The 22,801-nt window shown below is 36.2% G+C and overlaps 1 protein-coding gene across 1 annotated transcript in view; it reads left to right on the top strand.

Moving 5' to 3' along the window:
• Asah1 (N-acylsphingosine amidohydrolase 1) overlaps positions 1 to 22,801 on the top strand; it is a 29,812-nt gene that overhangs the window by 472 nt on the left and 6,539 nt on the right. The window contains exons 2-6 of the mRNA XM_010621775.2: positions 13,520 to 13,566; positions 17,777 to 17,867; positions 18,254 to 18,340; positions 20,575 to 20,653; positions 22,175 to 22,249. Of these exons, the coding sequence (XP_010620077.1) occupies positions 13,520 to 13,566; positions 17,777 to 17,867; positions 18,254 to 18,340; positions 20,575 to 20,653; positions 22,175 to 22,249 (379 nt within the window). The remainder of the gene's footprint in view (positions 1 to 13,519; positions 13,567 to 17,776; positions 17,868 to 18,253; positions 18,341 to 20,574; positions 20,654 to 22,174; positions 22,250 to 22,801) is intronic.

The raw sequence follows: 22,801 nt of genomic DNA, 5'->3' as shown, positions 1-22,801 counted from the left end.
CCTCGAGCACCGGATTGCTGATGACTTGGACGTGCTCAGCCTGGTGACCAGGTGCTTTTCTCCGGGCGAAGCTGCCTCACGGAAAGCTGCCTGGTCTGAGTAGTTGAGGCAGCCTGGGCCGGTGCCCGCTGTGCCGCTGACCCCACACTTCACCTTGGTCACAGGAATGCAGGACTTGCTCTTTCACACGAACTGTTCAGAGGGCTTCAGGCTTGGTAACCACAAGAGACAGTGTCGGACCTCAGTGACTTCTATTTAACAAAAGAGGAAGTAGTCCTACAGTGAGCAAGTATGTAGCCAGAGGCCACATTATTGTTCCCTAATACTATTACTAAACTCAGGCCTTGTGACACACTCTGGCGATTTTTCCTAATTCATTTCTTTCAGAGCAGTACAACTTTATGTGTTTTTTGTTTGTTTGTTTGTTTTGTTTTTGCCAGTAGATAGCGAGAGATCTGGGTGCATCTGACCAGAGCCTAGGAGAGAATGATATAAGTGGGAGCATGATGTATAATTTTCTTTTTATTCTTTTATTCCTGTAAGGAGAAATGCTTTAAGGATGAAATCATGATGAGATATTCAGTCATTGAAAATTGATAGAATATTTAGCAAATAAAAGCAGCACATACATAGTGATTTCAGTAATAAAAAAATGCATAGTAGTATGTGCATTTGGACAAGAATTGAAAGATCATAAGCAAAAATCAAATTAGTTTGCCTTGGTGTAGGTAGATAATTAATTTGCTTGAGAGTGGTTTAAAGAATTTATTATTATTAATATTGTCAATGCAGTTACCCAGAGACTACCAGGAATACACTAACTAGTAGTTGAACAAATTGAATGTGTTGTTCTTGGAAGTGAGAATGCCAACTGTGGGTTAAAAGAAACCTATTACAGAATTTGCACCTTTGTGTGTGATTTGGGGATTAGCCTGAGAAATCTGGAGGTTGCTGCTGATTGGATGCTTTTAGAGAGTGGGGCATTTCTTGAGGAAAGAAACAAGTCATTCACTGAGCAAGAAAGAGAGGAGGTGTTTGGTAATGTGTGGGTTGCACTTTGCCCTTGTTTTTCATGAAATCATGAATTGTCCTGGCTTTGTCTCATTTAGCTTGAGTGAGACCTTGGGTTCAACCTCAAACAACAAAATAAAAGAAATGAAGGAGGGTAGTACCAGTGCAAGAGAGATGTAGGTGTTTTCGGAGGAAATCAGGAGACAGAATGAACAGAAGGAAAGACTGGATGAAGGTGAGGAAGGGAGGTGTGAGCGTGTCTGGTGTGGGGAAGATTAAGATTGAGATCAATTAAGATTGATGAAATGATATGAAGCCATTGGAGCAGATGAATTTTCCTAGAAAGTGCATATAGGAAGAGAAAGGAGAAACTAGACAGAATGTGAGTCGCACAAATATAGGTAAAGAGGAAACTGGCAAAGTTAGAGCACTCCAAATGGGAGAGGAAGTGTGACAGGGAAGACAGTGGGATAAGTTACCTATGTTGAATAGTATTGAGATGTGAAGTATCCATCTCAAGACTGGAGGTACTGAGTCATATAGAGGTCATCGGGTCATTTTGACAACTGGAAGTCATTGGTTCATCTTGGCTGGAGCAGTGTTGGTGACGAAATAGATTTTAGTGAGATTAGTAGCAATCGGAAGGAAAGGAACTGGAGTGGGAGAACTGACTTCTCAATAATTAACATGAGATTATCCATAAGATATGTGAGAATAAAACACAGTGGCTTAATAATGAAAGGCTTCAACTTCTCATAGGAGTGGTAGCACTGTTGACAGTAGCTATTGAATCATCTTGAGCAGTGATTCTTCACAGAGTTTCCCAGGATCTCATAAATCCTGTATGACTTTACCAGGGCTATTGTACTGCATGGGCTTTCTCTCAGTGCTGTAGAAAAAGGAACACACAAGTACAGTACAACCTACTCACTTATTTAGCTAATATTGCATACTTTCCATGTGCCAAACTCCATTCCAAGTGCTGCCAGTGAGTCAGTCAGACAAGGGCACTGCCCTGTTGGAGGATTTCTTCCCATTCCTTTTACCTGAATATCAGCAGTTTAACAGGTGCCATTTTATCAAAGACTGGGAGACATCTGGAAAATTTCCATGCTTATCTGAATTTTATATGTAAGACATGCTATTTCTTATTAGGTATGTATCTGTTTAGTTTTAGGTAGAAACTAAAGTAGCTAACAAGCACATGAGGTGCTCCATTTTTATTTATTTATTTATTTTTTTGGTACCAGGGATTGAATTTAGGACCTTGCACTTGCAAGGTAGGCAGCAGAACCACTGAGCTAAATCCCCAGCCCCCAATTTTTCTTTGTATATTATTAGAAGCATACACTTCACTGAAGGTATCACTAATTCGGCTGGAGTCAAATACTTGAAGGAGTTGGACGAGTTCTGTCTTTTTTTAGGGTGTGGAGCATTCACTGACTCCTTTATGAAATACCTTTCACTTGGTATATTATTTTCCTGAGTATTTTATGATCAGTAAGTAACTCTTTAATTCATTTTTTTAATAAGATGGGAGAACATAAAAATTGATTCATTTCACAGAAATTTAAGTTTCTATCAGATAACCAGAATAACTGGAGAATTCATGGACCAAAAAGCTATTTAGAAAAATATTTTCCATAGTTTTAAATAGATTGAAACATCAGAATTTCATCACTTGCCTTTGTCCTTAGAAAGCAACACAAGAGTGTGTAAAATTCTAAATTTGATTGTTTTCCTGCAATGAGATAGCAAATTATACCAATCTGACTATGCTATCTTGACCTGTTTATCATCCTTCCTAGCATCTATTTAAATTTTTACCTCTCTTGATAAGGTTATGTTATTAAGACCATATATTAAATTAAGCATAATAAAAAACTTGTAAGAACAAATGAGTTTATGATAATTTTATTTCAAGGTTGCAGGTAGGCACTAAAGCTGTGATTCCCTTGGAAGAGTGCCTTGGAAGACCATACTTTTCCACAAAGCTAGTCTTTTTATATAGCCCCTCGTGCATCATGGCAGATTTTTAGAAAAGATATATTCTGGGGGTATATAATGCCCATGTTTACTTTTTAGGAGTATTTTGTTGATGAATTGTTAATTTTAATTTTGTGAGTTCTATTATATTAAACTGTGTGCTTAACAGGAAAATAAAATATCAATAAAATAAATTATTAAAATTTTAATATGTAATGTGTGTAGAATAAGCATCAACATTTTCAGCATCAACTGTTCACCTGTTTACAAAAATCTAAAAAATAACAGCAGAAATAAATTCTTGTGTGAACTACAATGAAAATACAAATGAAACTACCACAGAAATTTCTTTGTTTCACTTATCGCACCTAAGGCAGTCTTCGCACATGACAACAGCATGTTCCATACACAAGTCTCACTTAATACTGACAGCACCTATGCTTAGCTTTCTCTTCATGTTTGGCAGGCTGTATTTATCACCTCTCTTCTTCTCTTTTGTTTGGAGTCTCCTATTATACAGTGTCCACTTAGGAAAATGAAATATCAAATATATACCAAGTATTTAAAATAAACATCCAATATTTTATACATCGACTGTTTGCTTACTAAATCTAAAAAATAGCAGCAGAAATAAATTTCTATGTGAACTACAATGAAAATACAAACAAAACTGCTATAAAATAATCTTTGCAAAAAAAATTTTGCTTCAATTGTCACACCTAAGGTAGTTTTCACGCATGAGAAAAGTTCCTTACACAAGTCTCACTTACATTTATAGCATGTATTTTTTGTTTTCTTGTCTTCTTTAGTAGGACATACTTGTTATCTTTTTTAAAGTTGATTTTATTGGTATATTTAATTGTAAACAATATAATGACATTCATTGTTGGAAATTCTTACCTTTATATAATCAACCTTGGTTCTTATTTTTTCCCCATTCCCCTGCCCTTCCTTCTACTCCTCCCTCCCTCGCTATCTACTTTGTTTGCATTTTTCCTTTTCTCATATTAATTCCTTTCCCTTCTTTCCCCTACCCCTCCTGTTTCCCCTTCCTCTTTGTTCCTTTTCTTCCTTTTTATATTATTATACCTTTTCCTCCTTCTTTACACTTTCATTTTCTCATACTAGAGAAACTATTTGGTATTTGCACATATGTGTCCTATTTATTTCACTTAAGATGCCTCAGTGTGCTTCCATTTAGCTATAAATGTCTCTAATTTCTAATTTTTTATGGCTGAGTCGTATTCCATTTTATATTTAAAAAAACAACAACTCCAAGACTTGTCATGTAGAGGTACAAGATCCCAACAATGAATGTAACTGTACTGTATCCCTAAAATGTACCAATAAACTCAATTAAAGCTGAAAAAAAAAAAAACAACAACAACACAACAATTTTCTTTTTCCAGTCTCCCATTGATGGGCATTTGGGCTGCTTTTACATTTTAGCTGTTACAAATTGTGCTGATCTTTATAATTTCCTCCCTTGTATGAGCTTTGGGTTTGTCCTGTTCTTCTTTTTCTAGAAGCTTGAGATTCAGCATCAGGTTGTTTAATTGTGCTCACTGTGTTTTCCCAATATGCATATTCAGTGCTATGAATTTCCCTCTTAAGACTGCTTTCATTGTGTCCCATAGATTCTGATATGTTGTATTATCATTGTCATTTAATTGTAGAAACTCTCTGATTTCTTCTTTAATATACTCTGTGACCCATTGGTTATTCCAGAGTATGTTGTTCAATTTCCATGTGTTTGTGAAATTCATGCAGTTTCTTTTGCTATTGATCTTCAATTTCATCGCACTACAGGGGATCACTTCAATTCCTTTGCACTTACATAGACATATTCTATGAGCAAGTATGTGGTCTATTTTGGAGAACAACTTATGTGCAGCTGAAAAGAATGTGTATTCTGATTTCGTGGGTGGAACACTAAACATCTGTATAGTTCATTTGTTCAGGAGTTTGAGTTGTAGTATTTTGTTGTTTATTTTCTATTTAGTTGATCTATCTATTGTGATAGTGGGTTATGAGGTCCCCTGTTATTACTGTGTTAGTGCTTATTTGATTTTTCATGTCCTTTAGTATTTGTTTTACATAGTTGGATGCACTAGTGTTTGGTGCATATATATTTATGATAGTCATCTCTTTGTCTTGGATTGTTCCCTTTTGCAAGAATGTAATGTCCTTCTTTGTTCCTCTTAATCAGTGTTGGTTTGAAATCCACTTGATCTGCAAAGAGCATAGCTACTCCTACTATTATTGGGTTCCTGTCACATGGAGTATTGTTTTCCACCCTTTAATTTTCAGTCTATGAATTTCTTTTTGAATTAAGTGTTTCTTGTATGTAGTATATTGTTAGATCTTGCTTTGTCGTGACCCTTTCTTTTTGTTGAATTCTCCCCCTTTGCATTTAATTTCTTGTCATTCCTAATAAATTCATTCTGCATGGCTTCCTAGAGTTGTTATCCTCATTGTCATTTTCTAGGATACTGTTTAAAAAAATTTTGGAGTGCTGGTTTTGGTATTTATGAAGTTCCTAAGGTGCTTTTTGTCATGAAAGTATATTATTTCTCCATCAGTTTTGACAAATATTTATTTACATTACTGTTTTCTTCCTCATCTGAATCAAGGTCTTTGTTCTGTTCTTTGTTATATCTGTCATATTTTGCTGACTTTTTTGGCATACATGATTCAAGTCATCATCAGTAGCCAAGTCACCTGATGACTCACTTTCATATCCCTCCCAAAGTTGTAAAACCAGATTTTCATACGACATTGTACTCAATTGGACTAATTCTATTAGAAAAATCAAAAGAAAACATTTAATTAAAAAATAGCACACAAGGGCCAGGTATTTAGCTCAGTGGTTCCACTCAATCCCCAGTACCAAAAAAAAAAATGTGGATATGGGCTGGGGATTTAGCTCACAGGCACCTGCCTCACAAGTGCAAGGACCCAAGTTCCATCCCCGGTACCCCCCCCAAAAAAAAGAAAAACCACACACACACACACAGAAAAAAAAAATGTAACATGACCCATAACATGGGTAAATTCGCCCATTTACACTTTGACACAAGTGTATATGCCTTGCCATTTGTCACATCAAGTGGGTCAACATAAAGATTGCTTTCTGTATTCCCCAGCACAGGTACTGATATGTACAGCTGTCTACCATTGTGCTAAAGTACATATTTTCATTGGAAAAGTATTGTATGGGTATCTGTGACCCAGGATGAGATGAAGTGACTTTGGTGTCAATGCCTGTTACCTTACTTTTACTAACATTTATTCTTTATTCTTGCAGCCGGATGCTATGCAGATTTAATGTGTTTACTGCCATAGCTATTAACCTCAGACTCCCATATATATTACTGCCAGGTTGCTCTTTAGTTCTTCCTTGTGGACAAGGTCGACTTCTCTTCTAAAGCCTGACAGAGCACTTCCTTTTTTTCCACCATTAAGATTATTGGTACGTTTAAAGCAAACAATACAGTTACATTTATCACTGGGATCTTGTACCTTTACATGATATGTCTTGGTTCTTGTTTTTTTCTCTGTATTCCTGCCCTCCATTCACCCACTTTACCCTTCCCTATTTACAAAGACTTTATTTCCATTTTTTCCTTTTTTCACATTTTTTTCTTTTCCCTTATTTCCTTCCCCACTTCCCACTTCCCCTTTAGCCATTTTCTTCCTATTTCACACTCTCAGTTATACCATTTGAACCTATTTACATTTTTAATTTTTCACACCAGAGAAACTATTCAATATTTACTCAGGTGTGTCCTATTTATTTCATTTAAGAGTATAGCCTCAATGTGCATCCATTTAGCTATAAATGTTTCTAGTTTCTCATTCTTTATGGCTGAGTCGTACTCCATTTTATAGAAAAAAAACACATCTTTACCCAGTTTCCAGTTGATGGACATTTGGATTGTTTCCAGGTTTTAGCTATTAGAAATTGTGCCACTATAAACATGGGTGCACATATATCACTGTGGTATGATTCTTGTAATTCTTTTGGGAAGACACCCAGCAGAGGGAGAGCTGAGACAAATGGAACCTCTAATCCTAGTTCTTTGAGGTATCTCCATATTGATTTCCACAGTGGTTGAACCAGTGTATACTCCCACCAACAATGGAGAAGGATTCCTTTCCTGCAGCCCTGCCAGCATTTGTTATTGGTTGATTTTTTTTTTTTTTTTTTTTTTTTTTTTTTTAAGGGTCTCACTATGTAGTTGAGACTGACCTGGAACTCACTATGTAGTCCAGGTTGGTCTCAAACTCACAGCGATCCTCTTGCCTTAGCCTCCCGAGTGCTGGGATTACAGGCTTGCGCCACCACACCCGGCCCTTTGGTTGATTTCTTGATAGCCATTCTTTCTGGAGTAAGGTGGAATCTCAGTGTTGTTTTTATCTGCATCTCTCAAATGACCAGTGATGTTGTTGAGCTCTTTTTCATATATTTATTTGTGGCTTTTACTTGTCTGAGAAATGTCTGTTCGTTTCAATGTCCATTTTTGAATCAGGTCTTTGCATTTGGGGAGTCTGATTTTTTCTTTTTTCTTTTTTTCCTTTTTTAGTTCTTTATATATTCTAGATAGTAGTCCTTTGTCTGAGGAGTAGCTGGTAAAAAATTTTTTCCCACATGGTAGGTTGTCTCTTAGCTCTGTTGGTGATTTCTCTTGCAGTGCAAAAACTTTTTAATACAATGAGATCCCACTGGTTGATTCTTTGTGCAAGTACTTGTGCTGCAGAGGAGTTGTTCATAAAGTCTTCTATGCCAGTGTCTTCAAGAGTTCTACCTAATTTACACATTTAGTGTTTCTCTTTTGATATTTAGATCTTTAATACACTTGGATTTTAGTTTAGTTCTTGGTGAAGGATAGGAGTCAAGTTTTAATCTTTGGCAAGTTGAAGGCCAGTTTTTCCAACACCATTTATTAAAGAGCCTATCATTCCTCAAGTGAGGGTGGTTGGCTTCTTTGTCAAAGATGAGGTAGCTGAATATGTCTGTTGTTATTTCTGTATCTTCTAATCTATTCTGTTTATCCTTGGGTCTGTTTATTTGCCAGTGCCATGCTGTTTTTATCACAGTGGCTTTGTAGTATAGTTTCAAGTCGGGAATTGTGATACTCCCTGCCATGTCTTTGTTGCCTAGAATGGTTTTTGCTATTCTAGGCCTCTTCTGGTTACAAATGAATTTTTAGATTGTTTTTTTTCAAGGTCTGTGAAATATACCGTTGGGATTTCAATCAGGATTGCATTGAATCTATATGGAAGTTTTGGAAATATGGCCATTTTCACTATGTTGATTCTTCCTACCCTGGAGCAAGGGATATCTTGCCATGTTATATTATCTTCTATCTCTTTTTTCAGAGTGCTGTAATTTTCAGTGTAGAGGTGTTTTGACTCATTTTTTAGATTGATTCCTAGATATTTCATTTTTGGGGATGTTAATTGTGAAATGAATTGTTTCCCTAATTTCTCTCTCAGTCTGCTATTTGTGTACAAGAAGGCTATTGATTTTTGAGTGTTGACCTTGTATCCAGCTAGTGTGCTGGATAAGTCTAGAAGTCTTTTGGCAGTTTTTTGGGTCTTCTATGTAGAGTATCATATCATCAACAAATAGTGACAGTTTAACTTCTTCCTTTCCTATCCTTATTCTTTTTGTTTCTTTCTTTTGTCTAATTGCTGTGGCTAATGTTTCTAGAATTATATTGAACAGGATTGGTGATAGTGGACATTCTTGTCTTTTTCCTGATTTTAGTGTGAAGGTTTTCAGTTTTTGACCATTTAGAATGGTATTGGCTCTTGGTTTTTCATAGATAGCCTTTATCAGGTTGAGACAAAGACCATCTATTTCACTTTTCTGTAGGGTTTTTATCATGAATGTGTGTTGAATTTTGTTGAATGCTTTTTCTGCATCTATTGAGATGATCATATTTTTTTCCTTGACTCTTTTGATATAGTGTATTACATTTATTGATTTATGTATTTTGAACTATCCTTGCATCCCTGGGATAAATCCATTTTGATCAGGGTGTATCTTCTTGATGACTCTCTGTATTCTGTTTGCCAGTATCTTCTTAAGGATTTTTGTATCTATGTTCATTTAGGGAGACTGGCTTGTAGTTCTCTTTTTTGATTGGGTCTTTCCCTGGTTTTGGAATCAAAGTAATACTTGCTTCCAGGAATGAATTTGGGAGCATTGCTTCCCTTTCAATTTCATTGAAGAGTTTAAAGACTAATGGCGATACTTCTTTTCTAAATGTCTTATAGAATTTAGCAGTGAAGCCACCAGGACCTGGGCTTTTCTTTGTTGGTGATGTTTTAATTACATTTTCAATTTCACTGAAAGTAATTGGGGTGGTTAGACTTTTTATATCTTCCTTGTTCAACTTTGGAAGTTCGTATGTGTCTAGGAATCTGTCCATTTCTTCTGTATTTTCCATTTTATTAGAATACAGGTTTTCGAAGTAGGTATTGATGATTCTCAGGATTTCTGGTGGGTCTGTTGTGACTTCACCTTTTTCATTCCTAATTGCATGAATTTGAGCCTTTCCTGTTTTTGATAAGTTTGGCTAAGGGTTTATAGATTCTTTTTTTATTTTTTCAAAAAACCAACTCTTCAAGCCGGGCATGGTGGTGCACGCCTGTAATCCCAGCACTCGGGAGGCTGAGGCAGGAGGATTGCTGTGAGTTCAAGACCAGCCTGGGCTACACAGTGAGTTCCAGGTCAGTCTCAACTACATAGTGAGACCCTGTCTCAACTACCCTTCCCAAAACAAAACAAAACAAAAACCCAACTCTTCAGTTAATTGATTTTTTGTATAGTTCTCTTAGTCTCCCTTGAATTAATTTTTGCTCTGATCTTTATAATTTCCTCCCTTGTACGAGCTTTCGGTTTGTCTTGCTCTTTTTCTAGAAGCTTAAGGTTAAGCATTAGGTTGTTTATTTGAGCTTGCTCTATTTTCCTAGTATGGGCATTTTCTGCTATGAATTTCCCTCATAGAATTGCTTTCATTGTGTCCCATAGATTCCTGTATGTTGTGCTTTCATTATCATTTAATTGTTTCCTCTGTGACTGAATGGTTGTTCAGCAGGGTGTTATTTAATTTCCATGCGTTTGTGAAGTTCTTGAGGTTTCTTAGGCTATTGATCTCCAGTTTAATTGCACTGTGGTCTGATAATATACAGGGGACAACTTCAATTCCTTTGCATCTACTTAAGCATGTTCTGTGAGCTAGCATGTGTTCTATTTTGGAGAATGACCCGTGTGCAGCCAAAAAGAATGTATATTCTGATTTTGTAGTGTGGAACACACTATAGACATCTACTGAGTCCATTTGTTCTGAGACTTGGTTCAGTCCTGTTTTTTTGTGTTTTTTTTTTTAGGTACTGGGAATTGAACTTGGGTCCTTGCACTTGCAAGGCAGGCCACCGAACCACTGAGCTAAATCCCCGGCCCATAGTCCTGTTATTTTGTTGTTGATTTTTTTGTCTAGATGATCTATTTGTGTCAGTGGAGTATTGAGGTCCCAACTACAATTGTAAAATGTATGGCTCTTTGTGATTGGTGTCCTTTACCTATTATAACAGTTTTAAGGTCCATTCTTCTTATAGCTTTTATCAGAACTTCATTTCTTTATATTGCCAAAAGTACTCCATTATATGCATATACCTAATTTTGTTTATCCATTTGGCAGTTAGTGGATATTTGAATTGTCAACACATTTGAGCATGCTGAACAATGCTGCTGTGCAAGTTTTATACAAGTTTTTATGTGGGTATGTGTTTTCTCATCTCTTGGGAATATACCTTGAAGCAGAATTGCTGGTTTATATGGTAACTCTGTTTACCTGTTGGAAGAAGTGTCACACTGTTTTGTACAGCAGCCAGCCATATCTGAGTGATCCAGTTTTTTCACATTTTCACCCAACATTTGTTGTTGTATTTCTTTTATCATAGCCATCCTATAAACTAGTATCTCCTTAGGGTTTTCCTAAGTCTTCTTTGGAGAAGATATACTACTCAGATCCTTTGCTACCCATTTTTTAATTGGTTACTTGTCTGTATTACAGAGTTGTAAGATTTTATGTGTCCTAAATCTCATATAGGTTCGCAGTATTCAGCCGGCTATAAGTGTGGCTGTCTTTGTAAACTCTCAGTTCTGTTTTATTGTTTTATGTATCTGTCCTTATTCGGGTACACTCTTTACTAATGTAGTAAAGACTTACCGTGATTATGATGAATTTTGCTATATTTGCTTTGCTTAAGTATAGTACTACTTACTTCAGTAACTTAACTGTAATAAAGGACTAAAGGTACCTAGTTTTAAAACTGAAACATGAGTCCTCCAACTTTGTTCTTGTTTTTCAAGATTTTTGTCTATTCTGGGCCTGCTGAATTTCCATATAAACTTTATATCTAGCTGACCTGTCTCTGCAACGAAACTGGCAGGGGTTTTCATGGGAATAGTGTTGAAAATCTGTAGCTTAAGTTGAAAAATGTTGTCATTTTGACAGCAGAGACTTCCAATTCATGAACATGGATGGCTTTCAATTTAAGTCTTTCTTTGTACAGTGTTTTATAGTTTTAGGTGTACAGGTCTTGCACATTTTTTATTGAATTATAAGTATTTTATTCCTTTTGATGCTATTGTAAGTAGAATTGCTTTCATAATTTCATTTTCAATTGTTCATTGCTACAGTATAGACATCCAGTTTTTTTTGAACATTGAGCTTTTATCCTGAAGTTTTGCATTTATTAGTTCTAAATACGTTCTTTATTAAATTCTTTAGTTTTTTACATACAATGCTATATATTACTTTCATTCAGCTTATATACCTTTTATTTCATTTTCTTGTCTAATTATCATACCTAGAATATCTAGACATCATTGTCCCCTTTGATTTTTTTCCTTCTGTCCTACAGTTGTAGATGCTTTTATTTTGCTTAGTTGGTGTTGATAATTTAACTGTAAATCAGTTTTTCATGCTTTGTGTAAATGTTTCTTTAAAAAAAATGAAAACAGTAAATAGCATTGTAAATATTGGTCATTGTTCAGTGCTCATGCTGAGCTATATCACCAACCCTTTTCTTGTCATCTTTGAGACTGGGTCTCACTAAATCACTAAATTGCTCAAGCTGGGTTTAGATTTGTGAACCTCCTACCTCAGACTCCCAGAGCGAGAACTGGTATTACAGATGTATACCACCATACCTAGCTAGATTTATCCTTTTGAAAATAGTTATTTTTGTGGGTGTGATAATCCCAGCTACTGTGGGAAGTTGAGGTAGAAGGATCACAAGTTCTACACCAGCCCGGACTATAAAGTGAGACCCTGTCTCAAAATTAAAAATGAAAAGAACCGAGGATGTGGCTTAGTGTTTCCTGGGTTCGATTCCCAGTAACAGGGGAAAAAAATTACTTTTGTAGGAAAATCTCTATAGGAAAAGAAATAAACATACTTGCCATCTTGAACCAGTAATAAAAGAATCATGTATGGATTCTTGATAATCTTATGTTAGAAAATTCAGTTTTGGTACTGAGCTGCAACAGTACCCTAAAACAGTTTTATTTATTGTTTGTCTGCAGTAGTGACCTCAGTGTTGGGGCTGTACTCACATCCAGGAGCAGAGTGCGTTAGTAAAGAGATGCACATACAGTGATAATGTAGTGCCATAAATATGGTAATGGAGATGTGTTCAAAGGCTGTGGGAGTATAGAGGAGAGAGTGACTATTTTCATTTGAGGGGAGGATGAAGACTTCACAAAAATGAAAGTATATGAAGCAGATCTTAGAAGTTAGAATCAGATGTTCATCAGGTTAGGGCAGAAGGCACAGCATGTGCATGTGGATGAAAGGGTGAGAGTGTACTAGAGTTGTCTGCTTTAGGACAAGTGTCAGGAGATGATAAACTATAGCCAGATTATGACGGGCCTCATGCAGTGTGCCCTGAAAATCTTATTTGAGATACAAATCTCCAGCCAAGTCCAAGAAAATTGGCTTCAAGTCATTTACTTAGGTGATAAGTTAGCTTATCTAATAGACACATTTCCCGTATACCTCCATACTTTTCTTGTTTATTCAATATATTTGTAATATAAGAGCCTGACACTTGTGCCTATTGAATTGAGACCGTTAACATTTTATAATTTCAGAAATTTTCTCAAAGAGAGGCTTTCAAGAAGTATTGAAATGAGGGCTGGGGTTTAGCTCATTGGTTCCGGTTCCTGCCTCGCAAGCGCAAGGACCAGAGTTCGATCCCTGGTACCAAAAAAAAAAGAAAAAAAGAAAAGAAGTATTGAAATGGTCTAAGAGGATGATATTGTCTTGGTAAACGGTAATTTTTTTTTTTTTCCAGTACCAGGGATTGAACTCAGGACCTTGTGCTTGCGAGACAGGCATGGCACCACTGAGCTAAATCCCCAGCCCTGATAATTATTATTGTAGATTACCTGTTCATTCAGCAAGCATTTGTGATTTTCCGAAACTTTTTCTTTTTTTTTAAGTGGACAGAAGACTGCAGAAAATCAACTTACCCTCCTTCTGGACCAACGTAAGTAAACATTAGATGATTAAAACTCACTTTGATCTTTGTGTCAAAGTAATGTTCTCATAGAAATAATGACAGTAAATAAAACTTGTCATGTCTCCTATCCTGAGACCGAGTTGGGTTTACTTAGGTTTGTGTCTTAAACATTTGATTAAGTAAGATCTTGGACAAATATGAAAACAATCTATAATTAAGATGTCTATTTCTGGCCTGTCAAAGTCATAGGATAGAAAAGCATTTGCATTCTTCACTAACGTTTTTGTCTACATTTGTCTTACCTATGACAAATGCAAGGCCTGTATTCCAGCTGAGCTATGATTCTCTGTGGTGCCTGGGTATAAGCCATCAATCAGAATTCCATCAGAAAGCATTAGACCTCATATTTGTGACATTTAAGGAATAAACATTTGTCTGATAAAGCTATCAAAGACAAACAGTATTGGAAAACCTAAGAGAAAGGGAAATACGTTTTAGTGTGCCCAACATTTTTAGTCTAAATTTTTGTCTTTCCAAATCCTAACAGTGAAATGGGATAATGGGAAAAGACAAAGTTCACAGGTCCAGAGGGTACCGAATGTAGAAAGGAAGGAGAAGTTTAGGGAATGGGCATCTTTTTTTTTTTGTTTTCCAAGTTCTTCCCCATTGCTGGAAATAGACTGCTAAAGGAAACAGGGAGGCAAGAGTAAAACTTCAACCAGCAATATCAAGATGACACCTTCACTTTTCTGTAACAATCCAAATTATATATCATACTGTTCTTTTCTAAATTATGTTTTCTGATTAACCTCTGTCCCAGTATCCTTGAGACACTGGGATACTGGCGGTTCAGGAATGATAGTCACACCACCCTTGTATCCATCTGAATTACACTGAGTATTTATTTTCTGCTGCTCACTGGGTGTTTGGCCTCTGATCTCTTGATTGTACATGGGTGTGCCATTTGGACTCATTTCCAAGTCCCCTGGGGAATCATGTGGGTTCAGGCAATGTTACTGGTGTGATAAGGTGGATATAGATAATGCTAAGTCCTATAAAGGACTTAGTGTGGCCAGAGATTTAACTTAGTGACACTGCACCTGCCTGGCAAGCACCAGGTCCTGAGTTCAATCCCTGTTACACAAAAAACAAAAACAAAAAGGGCTAAGTGATGCTGATTGTTGTTAGTGAAGTAGGAAAATATTCTATAGTAATTAGTACTAATTGAGTAACAATTTCTGATGGTTGAACAAAACTAAGAACTTGAATTATTTTGCTTTACTCACCTGTCTTACACAGACATTTAGAGTTAACCATTTTCGATGTTATTATCTTTTGTTTTGTTTTGTTTTGTCACCAGGGATTAAACTCAGGACTTTGTGCTTGTGAGGCAGGCATGGTGCCACTGAGCTAAATCCCCAGTGACGTGCTCTCAGAAGTTCTTGTCTGTCTCTACTGGCACTATGCTGGCCTTCATTGCCTTATTGATTACCTCTCTTGGCTGGTCACATGGTCCAATTCATTTAACTTTCAGTGAATACCTTCCACATATCAGGGCTTTTTTCTGCTCCCCCTTATGTATACTTTACATGTACCTGTGAATTGATTGCTGTCCAAACTGTATAAACCTTCCCTGAATGGAAACTGCATTGCTCTCTGTCTGTGTATATGTAACTACATGTACACATACCTATAACCCAAACTTATATACATTTATACATATACATAATGTACATGTATGTTTCTCTCCTTGCCTTGGAATTTTTGCCAGATGGTTCCTACACCAAAATCCTTGGCTCCGCTCTAATCCTTTTCTTCTCTGAACTATAAATGGATCTTGAGCTCTGGGAGAGAAGTACGGCGTGCACGTGCATTTGAGTGACAGTCCTCGTGTCCCTGTAGGTCATCGTTTTCAGCCAAGTGTGTAGATTTTTGTGGCATGCACGGGCATCTGTGAGGAGGAAGGAGACTCCTGTTCGCCTGGCCTGACCAGTCACATCAGTGTAGAGATCCGGGAACCATGGTCTCGTCACCCTCTGTCCCACAGCATCCACCGAGCATTTCTTTGCTGCTGCTCACTGGGTGCTTGGCCTCTGCTCTTCTGTTTGTACCTGTGTGTGTTGTGTCACCTGGGGAGCCAGGCAGCTTCGAGCATATGATTGATGTGATTACCTGGACACGGCAAAGGCTAAGTCTTAAAAATGATTAAGTGATAATGACTGTTTGCAGTAAGTAGGAAAGCATATTATGGTGACTACTATTGATTGTATTTGATGTAATCCTCACTGCCCTCCAAGATAGATACTCTTTCTGTAGGAAATCAAAGTGTAGGTATTAAATACTGAGATATTTAAAAAATATTTAATGAGAACCAAAATGTAGGATTATGTTATACTTTAGTTATTAAAATAATTTTGTTAATCAGATTAGCTGGTTTTTAAAACATTCTGATTAGTGGAGGTTGTATGATAAAAGTTCCTGAAGTCTCTCTATGCCCACAAAAGTATAACCTTCTGTTATAGGAAGTTCACTTCTTCTCCATTTCCTTTCTGAAATCCTTGAGCCTACCCAAAACTCCAGATCAAAAAAGAATCTAGAATTTATGGCACATATAGGAGCATGAATTGGTCTTTTGGGGTGTTGTGAGGAAAGGAGCAGTTGATTCATGTGTAGAATACATATCTTACAATAGTGCAACCAACTTTCACAACTCCAATATAGCCACTGGACACAGAAATCTAAATGCATGCTTGTGAACATGGGTAGGTTAGTAGTGTCTTCCCATGATAAGGGTAACAGGTTACTGAACTGTGGGACAAAGTTTTGCATGTGAAATCATGGTCATTCAGAACTGGAATTAATGTTTTGTGATGAAAACCTAATTTCTATATTTCATTTTTTGTTTTGGTACCTGGGAATGAACTCTGGACCTTAAGCTTGCGAGGCAGGTGGTGGATCCACTAAGCTAAATCCCTGGCCCTTTATGAGTTAGTTATTATAATATTTTGTGATTTTTTTAAAGGAAATATTAGTTCCCAAGGAACTAGGGAACTTGAAAATGGTTTGAGAACAAAATTCATTCACTGTGGTTTTGTTTAGGCGTGTGTTTGTAAAATTGAGTATGCTTTTCTATCTAAATCGCAATGTGAAAGGCTGCTGGTTAATAGTTTCATAAAATTTTTTAATGAAAAAAGCTAAGCAGTGTTACTTAGAGAACCAAATATTTATGACAGAAGATATAGAGAAGCACAAAAAATGACTTTTACGAAATAATCCACTCCCCTCTGTAGACATCCCTGCTAAACATTTCAAGAGCAGCACACACCAGACTGCACTGTACTCTTCTGGAGTGCAGCAGTAGTGGATCAAATGATGTCTATTTTTAGGCATAGTTTAAGCTGATAAGTCACAGAGTGACACACCCTTAATAGCTATTTCAGCTTGGTTAAAAAAAGGCCAGAAAATGATGTTCTTATGGTAACAGAGAGATTTATAGAGTTCATCTATTTAGAAATGTAGCCCATCTCCATTTATAATGGAGTGGACATTGATATATCTTCATAGAAATTGCTGTAAATTAGAGTAGGAAGTTGGAGACTGGATATGATAGAATAGTGCTTGGACTTGGACTTAATACAGAGGAATGAGAAGAGACGTCTATCCTAGGAAAGATTAGTTTCAATAAGAGAATCATAATCATGGAGGTCCTTGAAGCCAGTCACAAAAAGTTAATGTTTCTTGCTACTCTGAGGCTTAAGAGGAGACCTTACTGAAACCATCACAGTGATTTAGCAATAGTGTTAGACTGCCTGAGAGCACTCTCAGGCTCCAAAACCAACTGGAGAAGTGCGTAGGCTTAAGAGTAAATCTTTGCAGATATTTAGAAAAGAGAAGGAAAAAGGGCAGGTATTTTCTGCTAATGATATTTAGGCTCTTGAGCCACAGTTGATTCTTTCACATATCACCAAGTCATATTAATCTTATAGAATATATAATTCTATTCTAAGATTTCTAAGACTGCTTAGAATTGTATGTGCAACAGAGGGCAGAAGCACTAGATGGGAATTGGGCATTCTTTGCAAATTGTGTTTGTATAACAACCTGAATACTGTTATTAAACATGTGTGTCTAGAATAGCCTTATATAGATGTAGGTAGAATATCCTTATATAGATGTAGATCTAGCCCCCTCAGAAAACTACTTTCAGCATTTCAAGGTTGTATACCTCTCATTACAGGTATAGAGGACCAGTTCCATGGTACACCATAAATCTTGATTTACCACCCTACAAAAGATGGCATGAATTAATGGCTGACAAGGGACCAATGGTCGGTATGCTACAATTCTTCTCTTTCTGACTTTACTGAATGTAACTGCATTTTTAAAAAAACACTTCATGAAATTACCATTAAATAGTTTAAAAGTGTGCTTTTGATACTTTTCTGACATGTACAGTAAATAGACGAAAAGATTTTTTGTAACTTCATGTTCTTTGACAGACTTCACCTGTTTATTTCCCTTCATATCATCTCCCTTTATTTGCATAATTAAGCAAATTCCATTAAAGATAAAATTGTTAATAATAACACTCTCTTTGATTTAGCTGTATATGGGTAGATCAAAAGGTCTATATTTGTTTTTATTATACGGTATGAATCTTAAATGTTGTTTGATAGTACTTTACATCATTTAAGTATTTTATTAATTTTTTCAGCTAAAGATTATAGTGAATTCCTTAAAGAATATGGTAAATGCATTTGTGCCAAGTGGAAAAATTACGCAGATGGTGGATCAGAAGTTGGTAAGAAATATTTCCTATGATGAATTTTAAGCATAGACACATGCTCATTCATGTACACACACACACATACACATACATGTAAAATATTGTGCTTGGATATAATAAATGATAAATGTTACAATTAACACAGAGTTCAGAAATAGGATTATTTAAAGGTGTAATTATTAAACACCCTCTGGTCAGGAACTTGAGACATATTTGCATTTATTCTAGATCACTGTCAAAACTCAGACTTAAATTCTGGGATTAGTAATATTGGAGTAACAGATCAAAAAGCATGGCAAATTTTGTCAGTTTAATTGCTCTTTGATGTTCTTTGAAAGTATGCATTATTTTACAGAATAGTGGACAATATACTTTTTTTTCCTGGAAATGTGGAATTTCTTTTTAGTTGTTAAGTTCACTGTTGAAAACTTTTTTTTTTGCTGGGTGTATAGCTCAGTGGTAGAGTGCCATATTTAGCATGCATGAGACCCTTGGTTTGATCCCCAGCATGAAGGCAGGCAGGCAGGCAGGCAGAAGAAAAGATTAAAAAAAAACCTTGTTTTGTTTTTCCTAAGTACTTTGCCCAAGAGTCTCAGGACAACTTGATTTCTCTAAATTACAACCAAATCACACACTCAGGCCAACCTTGTATTCTGTGGAATACCTCAGTAGCTGTGACTCTTGAAACCCAAATGAATTATTTCTTGTAGTTGTACAGTCTCCAAACCATCTCATTTTCTTCCTGGTAATGTAGGAAGACTTCATTTCTCAGCCCTCTTTTACTTTAGATGGAGCCAGTTGAACACCTAGAAAATCTGGCCCCTAGAACCTCCAAAGAGATCTTATCACCGTCTTTCAGGCTTTATTGTAGGATACAGGAGTTTAGGGAAAGACTGCAAGATCCTAAAGCATGATATCTGGGGTTAAATAATTATTTGTTTTGGGGGTGGTCCTGCGTACTGTAAGGTGTTTAGCAGAATCCCTGTTCTCTACCCACTGGATTCTGGTAATACTGTCTGGGTCATGGCAACCAACGATGTCACAAGACATTACCAGATCTCTCTAGGTCAAGAATCACTGCCACAGGCTAGATGCTCTGGTTTCTTCTTCCCTGTGACATTCATATCTGCCAATCACCAAACCTTTGATCTCATGTTTAGGATCTCAGTTTTTCATTAAGGCTCTCCCTTACATACATACTTACCAGACTTCTCCAAAATAAAAATTGACAGAAGAAAAGAGGAATAGATTCCCATATATTTATTACATGTGTCCTAACTCCCCTTCTGTTCTGGTTGTCAGTAGAGAGGGGATCACTGCAGTGTTCTCATGTCAGGGGTCTTAGGCCACATCAGTCACAAACCTGTGAAACTGCAATTTTTTTATGAGGGAGAATAATAATCCATATTATCATGATGGTAATCAGGATTAGATAGCAAACTCTGTAAAATATTATGCTTGGATATAATAAGTGTTTGATAAATGTTACACTTAAGTCATGTTTGTTAAATTACTTGGAACATTTCACTTATTCCATGCTTCTAATTCATACAGAGAAAATTGTTTTGTTAGATCTCATTACCCAGTTGATGAAAAACAAAAACTTGTGAACTTTAAGCACACTATCTCAGCAAAAGGCTGTGAATTTAAATTGCCATCCCAAGTTTATCAATTACATGACAGTTTATCAATTACATGATTGTGACTAATCAGAATAGTGCATGCAGGCTTGCTGCATTTGACTAGAGGGTGACTGAAGTACAACTCCTTGTTAGCTGGGTGTGGTGGTGCACACCTGTAATCCCAGCACTTGGGAGGCCAAAGCAGGAGGATCTCTGAAAGTTGAAGGCTAGCCTGGGCTACATAGTGAGTTCGGGACCAGCCTGAACTACACAGCAAGACCCTGTCTCAAAAAAACAAACAAACAAACATTTTTTAAAAAAAAAAGTGCTTGTTTAACATTCTTGGACTGTGGGTCATGTGAGATCCTGTAGGTGGAATTATTCCAGATACCACTCTGGAGAGTATGAGAAAAACCAAGCAGGATAAAGCAGTTGAAGAAGCATACTTCTTGTGTGTAGGTGCCCAATGCTATCACATAGAACCTTTCAGAAATACATGACTATAAAAATGCTTTAAAAGTAATTTATCATCTATTGTGTTACGAATATCTGATACAAACTATGTCAGAGTATCATACCTAAAAGCATGCTTTGAGGTTAAATGATTGTGAATATATTTGTTTTCAGCCTGGTCTACTTGGTCAGTTTTCTGGTCCTTATGAAGAAGAAATGAAAGGAATTGCAGATGTTACTGAGATACCTTTAGGTAAAGTTAACCTTGCAATGTTTTGAACATTGAGTAAAACATTTTAACATATTGAGTATGATGCACATGAAGTGTACAGATCTTAAATATACAGCTTAGTAAAGTTTTGATATTTATAACAAGGTGGCTACTATTTTGCTGTTTTGTTTAAAAGCATACTGGAAAATTTGCAATACATATGTGAAGCAAGTCTTTAATCCCTTTGTCATGTAAAGAATCCTTGTAAGTCATTACCAAATATAATTATTTTTAGAGAAAAATTGACTTAACAGAGGATTCATAATAAGTAAAGTTTCATCAGAGTAGACCTTAAGTAGAAACAAACATTGGATTGGTATGGAAAACATGTTAATCTTAACATGTTAACATTAAATGTGAGAGACAATGTGTGCTTCTGTACCTTTGGATTAAATACTAAATTATATAATTTTGGAAAAATTCAAAAAATAAAAGCTATTCTACAATGGATTTTCTTGGAAGCTCTGAATTTTATCACTAGTTATTGGCTCTCATTTCTCATCTTTGAAATATTAGTCTAACTCTAAAAATCTGGGCAAAATCCATTTTCAGCATGCAGAGATGAGCTAGGTGCATTAAGTTACAGTGTGTGAGCTCCCCAGAGATCTCCACTGAAAGATGCTGATGAGAACTTAGGACATTATGTTATAATACAGTTCCAGCTTGTTAAATACTATAGCTGTCTTTTTTTGAGTTTATTGGTACATTTTAGTTATACAGTACAATTACATTCAGTATTGGGATCTTGTACCTTACCTTTACACGACAGGTCTTGGTTCTCATTTTTTCCCCTTGTCCCTGCCCTCTCTTCACCCCCTCCTCACCTCCCCATCTACAAACACTTTATTTCCATTTTTTCATTTTCTCATATTTTTTTCTTTTCCCTTATTACCTTTCCCCTACCCTTCCCATTTTCCCTACACCTTTAGCCCTTCCTACTTCACATGGTCAATTATCTCATTAGGATCTTATGTACTATTACAGTTTTTCACACCAGAGAAACTATTCAGTATTTACACATGTGTGACTTATTTATTTCACTTAGGAGTATATCCTCAATATGTATCCATTTTCCTATGAATGAATCTAATTTCTTATTCTTTATGGCTGAGTAGTATTCCATTTTATAGAAAAAACACATCTTCTTTATCCAGTCTCCAACTGATGGGCAAATGGGCTGTTTCCAAGTTTTTATAGTTGTCTTTTTAGAGACTTGTTTTGTTCTCTGTTTAGAGGGCTCAGGGAGGTGAGGGACACTGTCATGGGCCACGTTTTCTGGCACACACATATTGTCTTGAGGCACTGTTATGTACCAAAACACACCTGCAGTGAAGATTTATTTTCTTAAAATTTGGGGAGGGGTGTGTAGCCCTTGGTATACAGTATATCCTAAGTGTGGCACATCTGAGTTCAATACAATACAAAGCACCACTGAAAACAAAAATATTTCTTTTGTACTGTCATGGTTCTGTATTAAAATTTTTTCTTGTATGTTTCTTATAGGAGAGATTATTTCATTCAACATTTTTTATGAATTGTTCACTATGTGTACCTCAATAATAACTGAAGACGAGAAAGGTAAATGTTTGTTAAGGGGAGGTGGACAGTGCAGAGTAGAGTACCATGACAAAGATCTTTTCTTAAAAATAGCATTAGAATTTTTAAAATCCAGGCCTGCTGTGTAAGCTCTGTGTATGTTGCATACAGTTTATATATGTTAAATTTTTCTAAGTGCTTTGAAAATTAGCCTTACTTTATTTTTATTTACTTATGTTTATTCTTATTATTACTTTTGGTGCTAGGGATTGAATCAAGCGTCTTCTGTGCCTTTATTCTTTATTTAAGACAGGGTCTTACTAAGTTGCTACATTGTCCAGCCTGGGATGGAAGTTGGAATCTTCCTACCTCAGCCTCTCAGAGTAAAACTAGTCTTATCTTAAGACTACTATAATGCCCACTAAAGTTTCATTCAGGCATGCAAAAAAGGAAAAATGGGAAAATGTTTGAAGATTTAAAATATTCCCACTTTCCTTATACACATCTGTGTGATGGGATAGAATTGTTCACAGGAGGTGCTTCATTACCTTCATACATATAATGAGTTGTTCTAGAGGCCCAGGAGAGACATTT

Source organism: Fukomys damarensis, unplaced genomic scaffold, assembly GCF_012274545.1.
Source record: "Fukomys damarensis isolate Sample0158 unplaced genomic scaffold, DMR_v1.0_HiC HiC_scaffold_18, whole genome shotgun sequence".
In the NCBI taxonomy this organism is placed as follows: Eukaryota; Metazoa; Chordata; class Mammalia; order Rodentia; family Bathyergidae; genus Fukomys; species Fukomys damarensis.
Note: the sequence above shows the minus strand (reverse complement) of the source record. Positions and strands in the feature narration are given on the sequence as shown.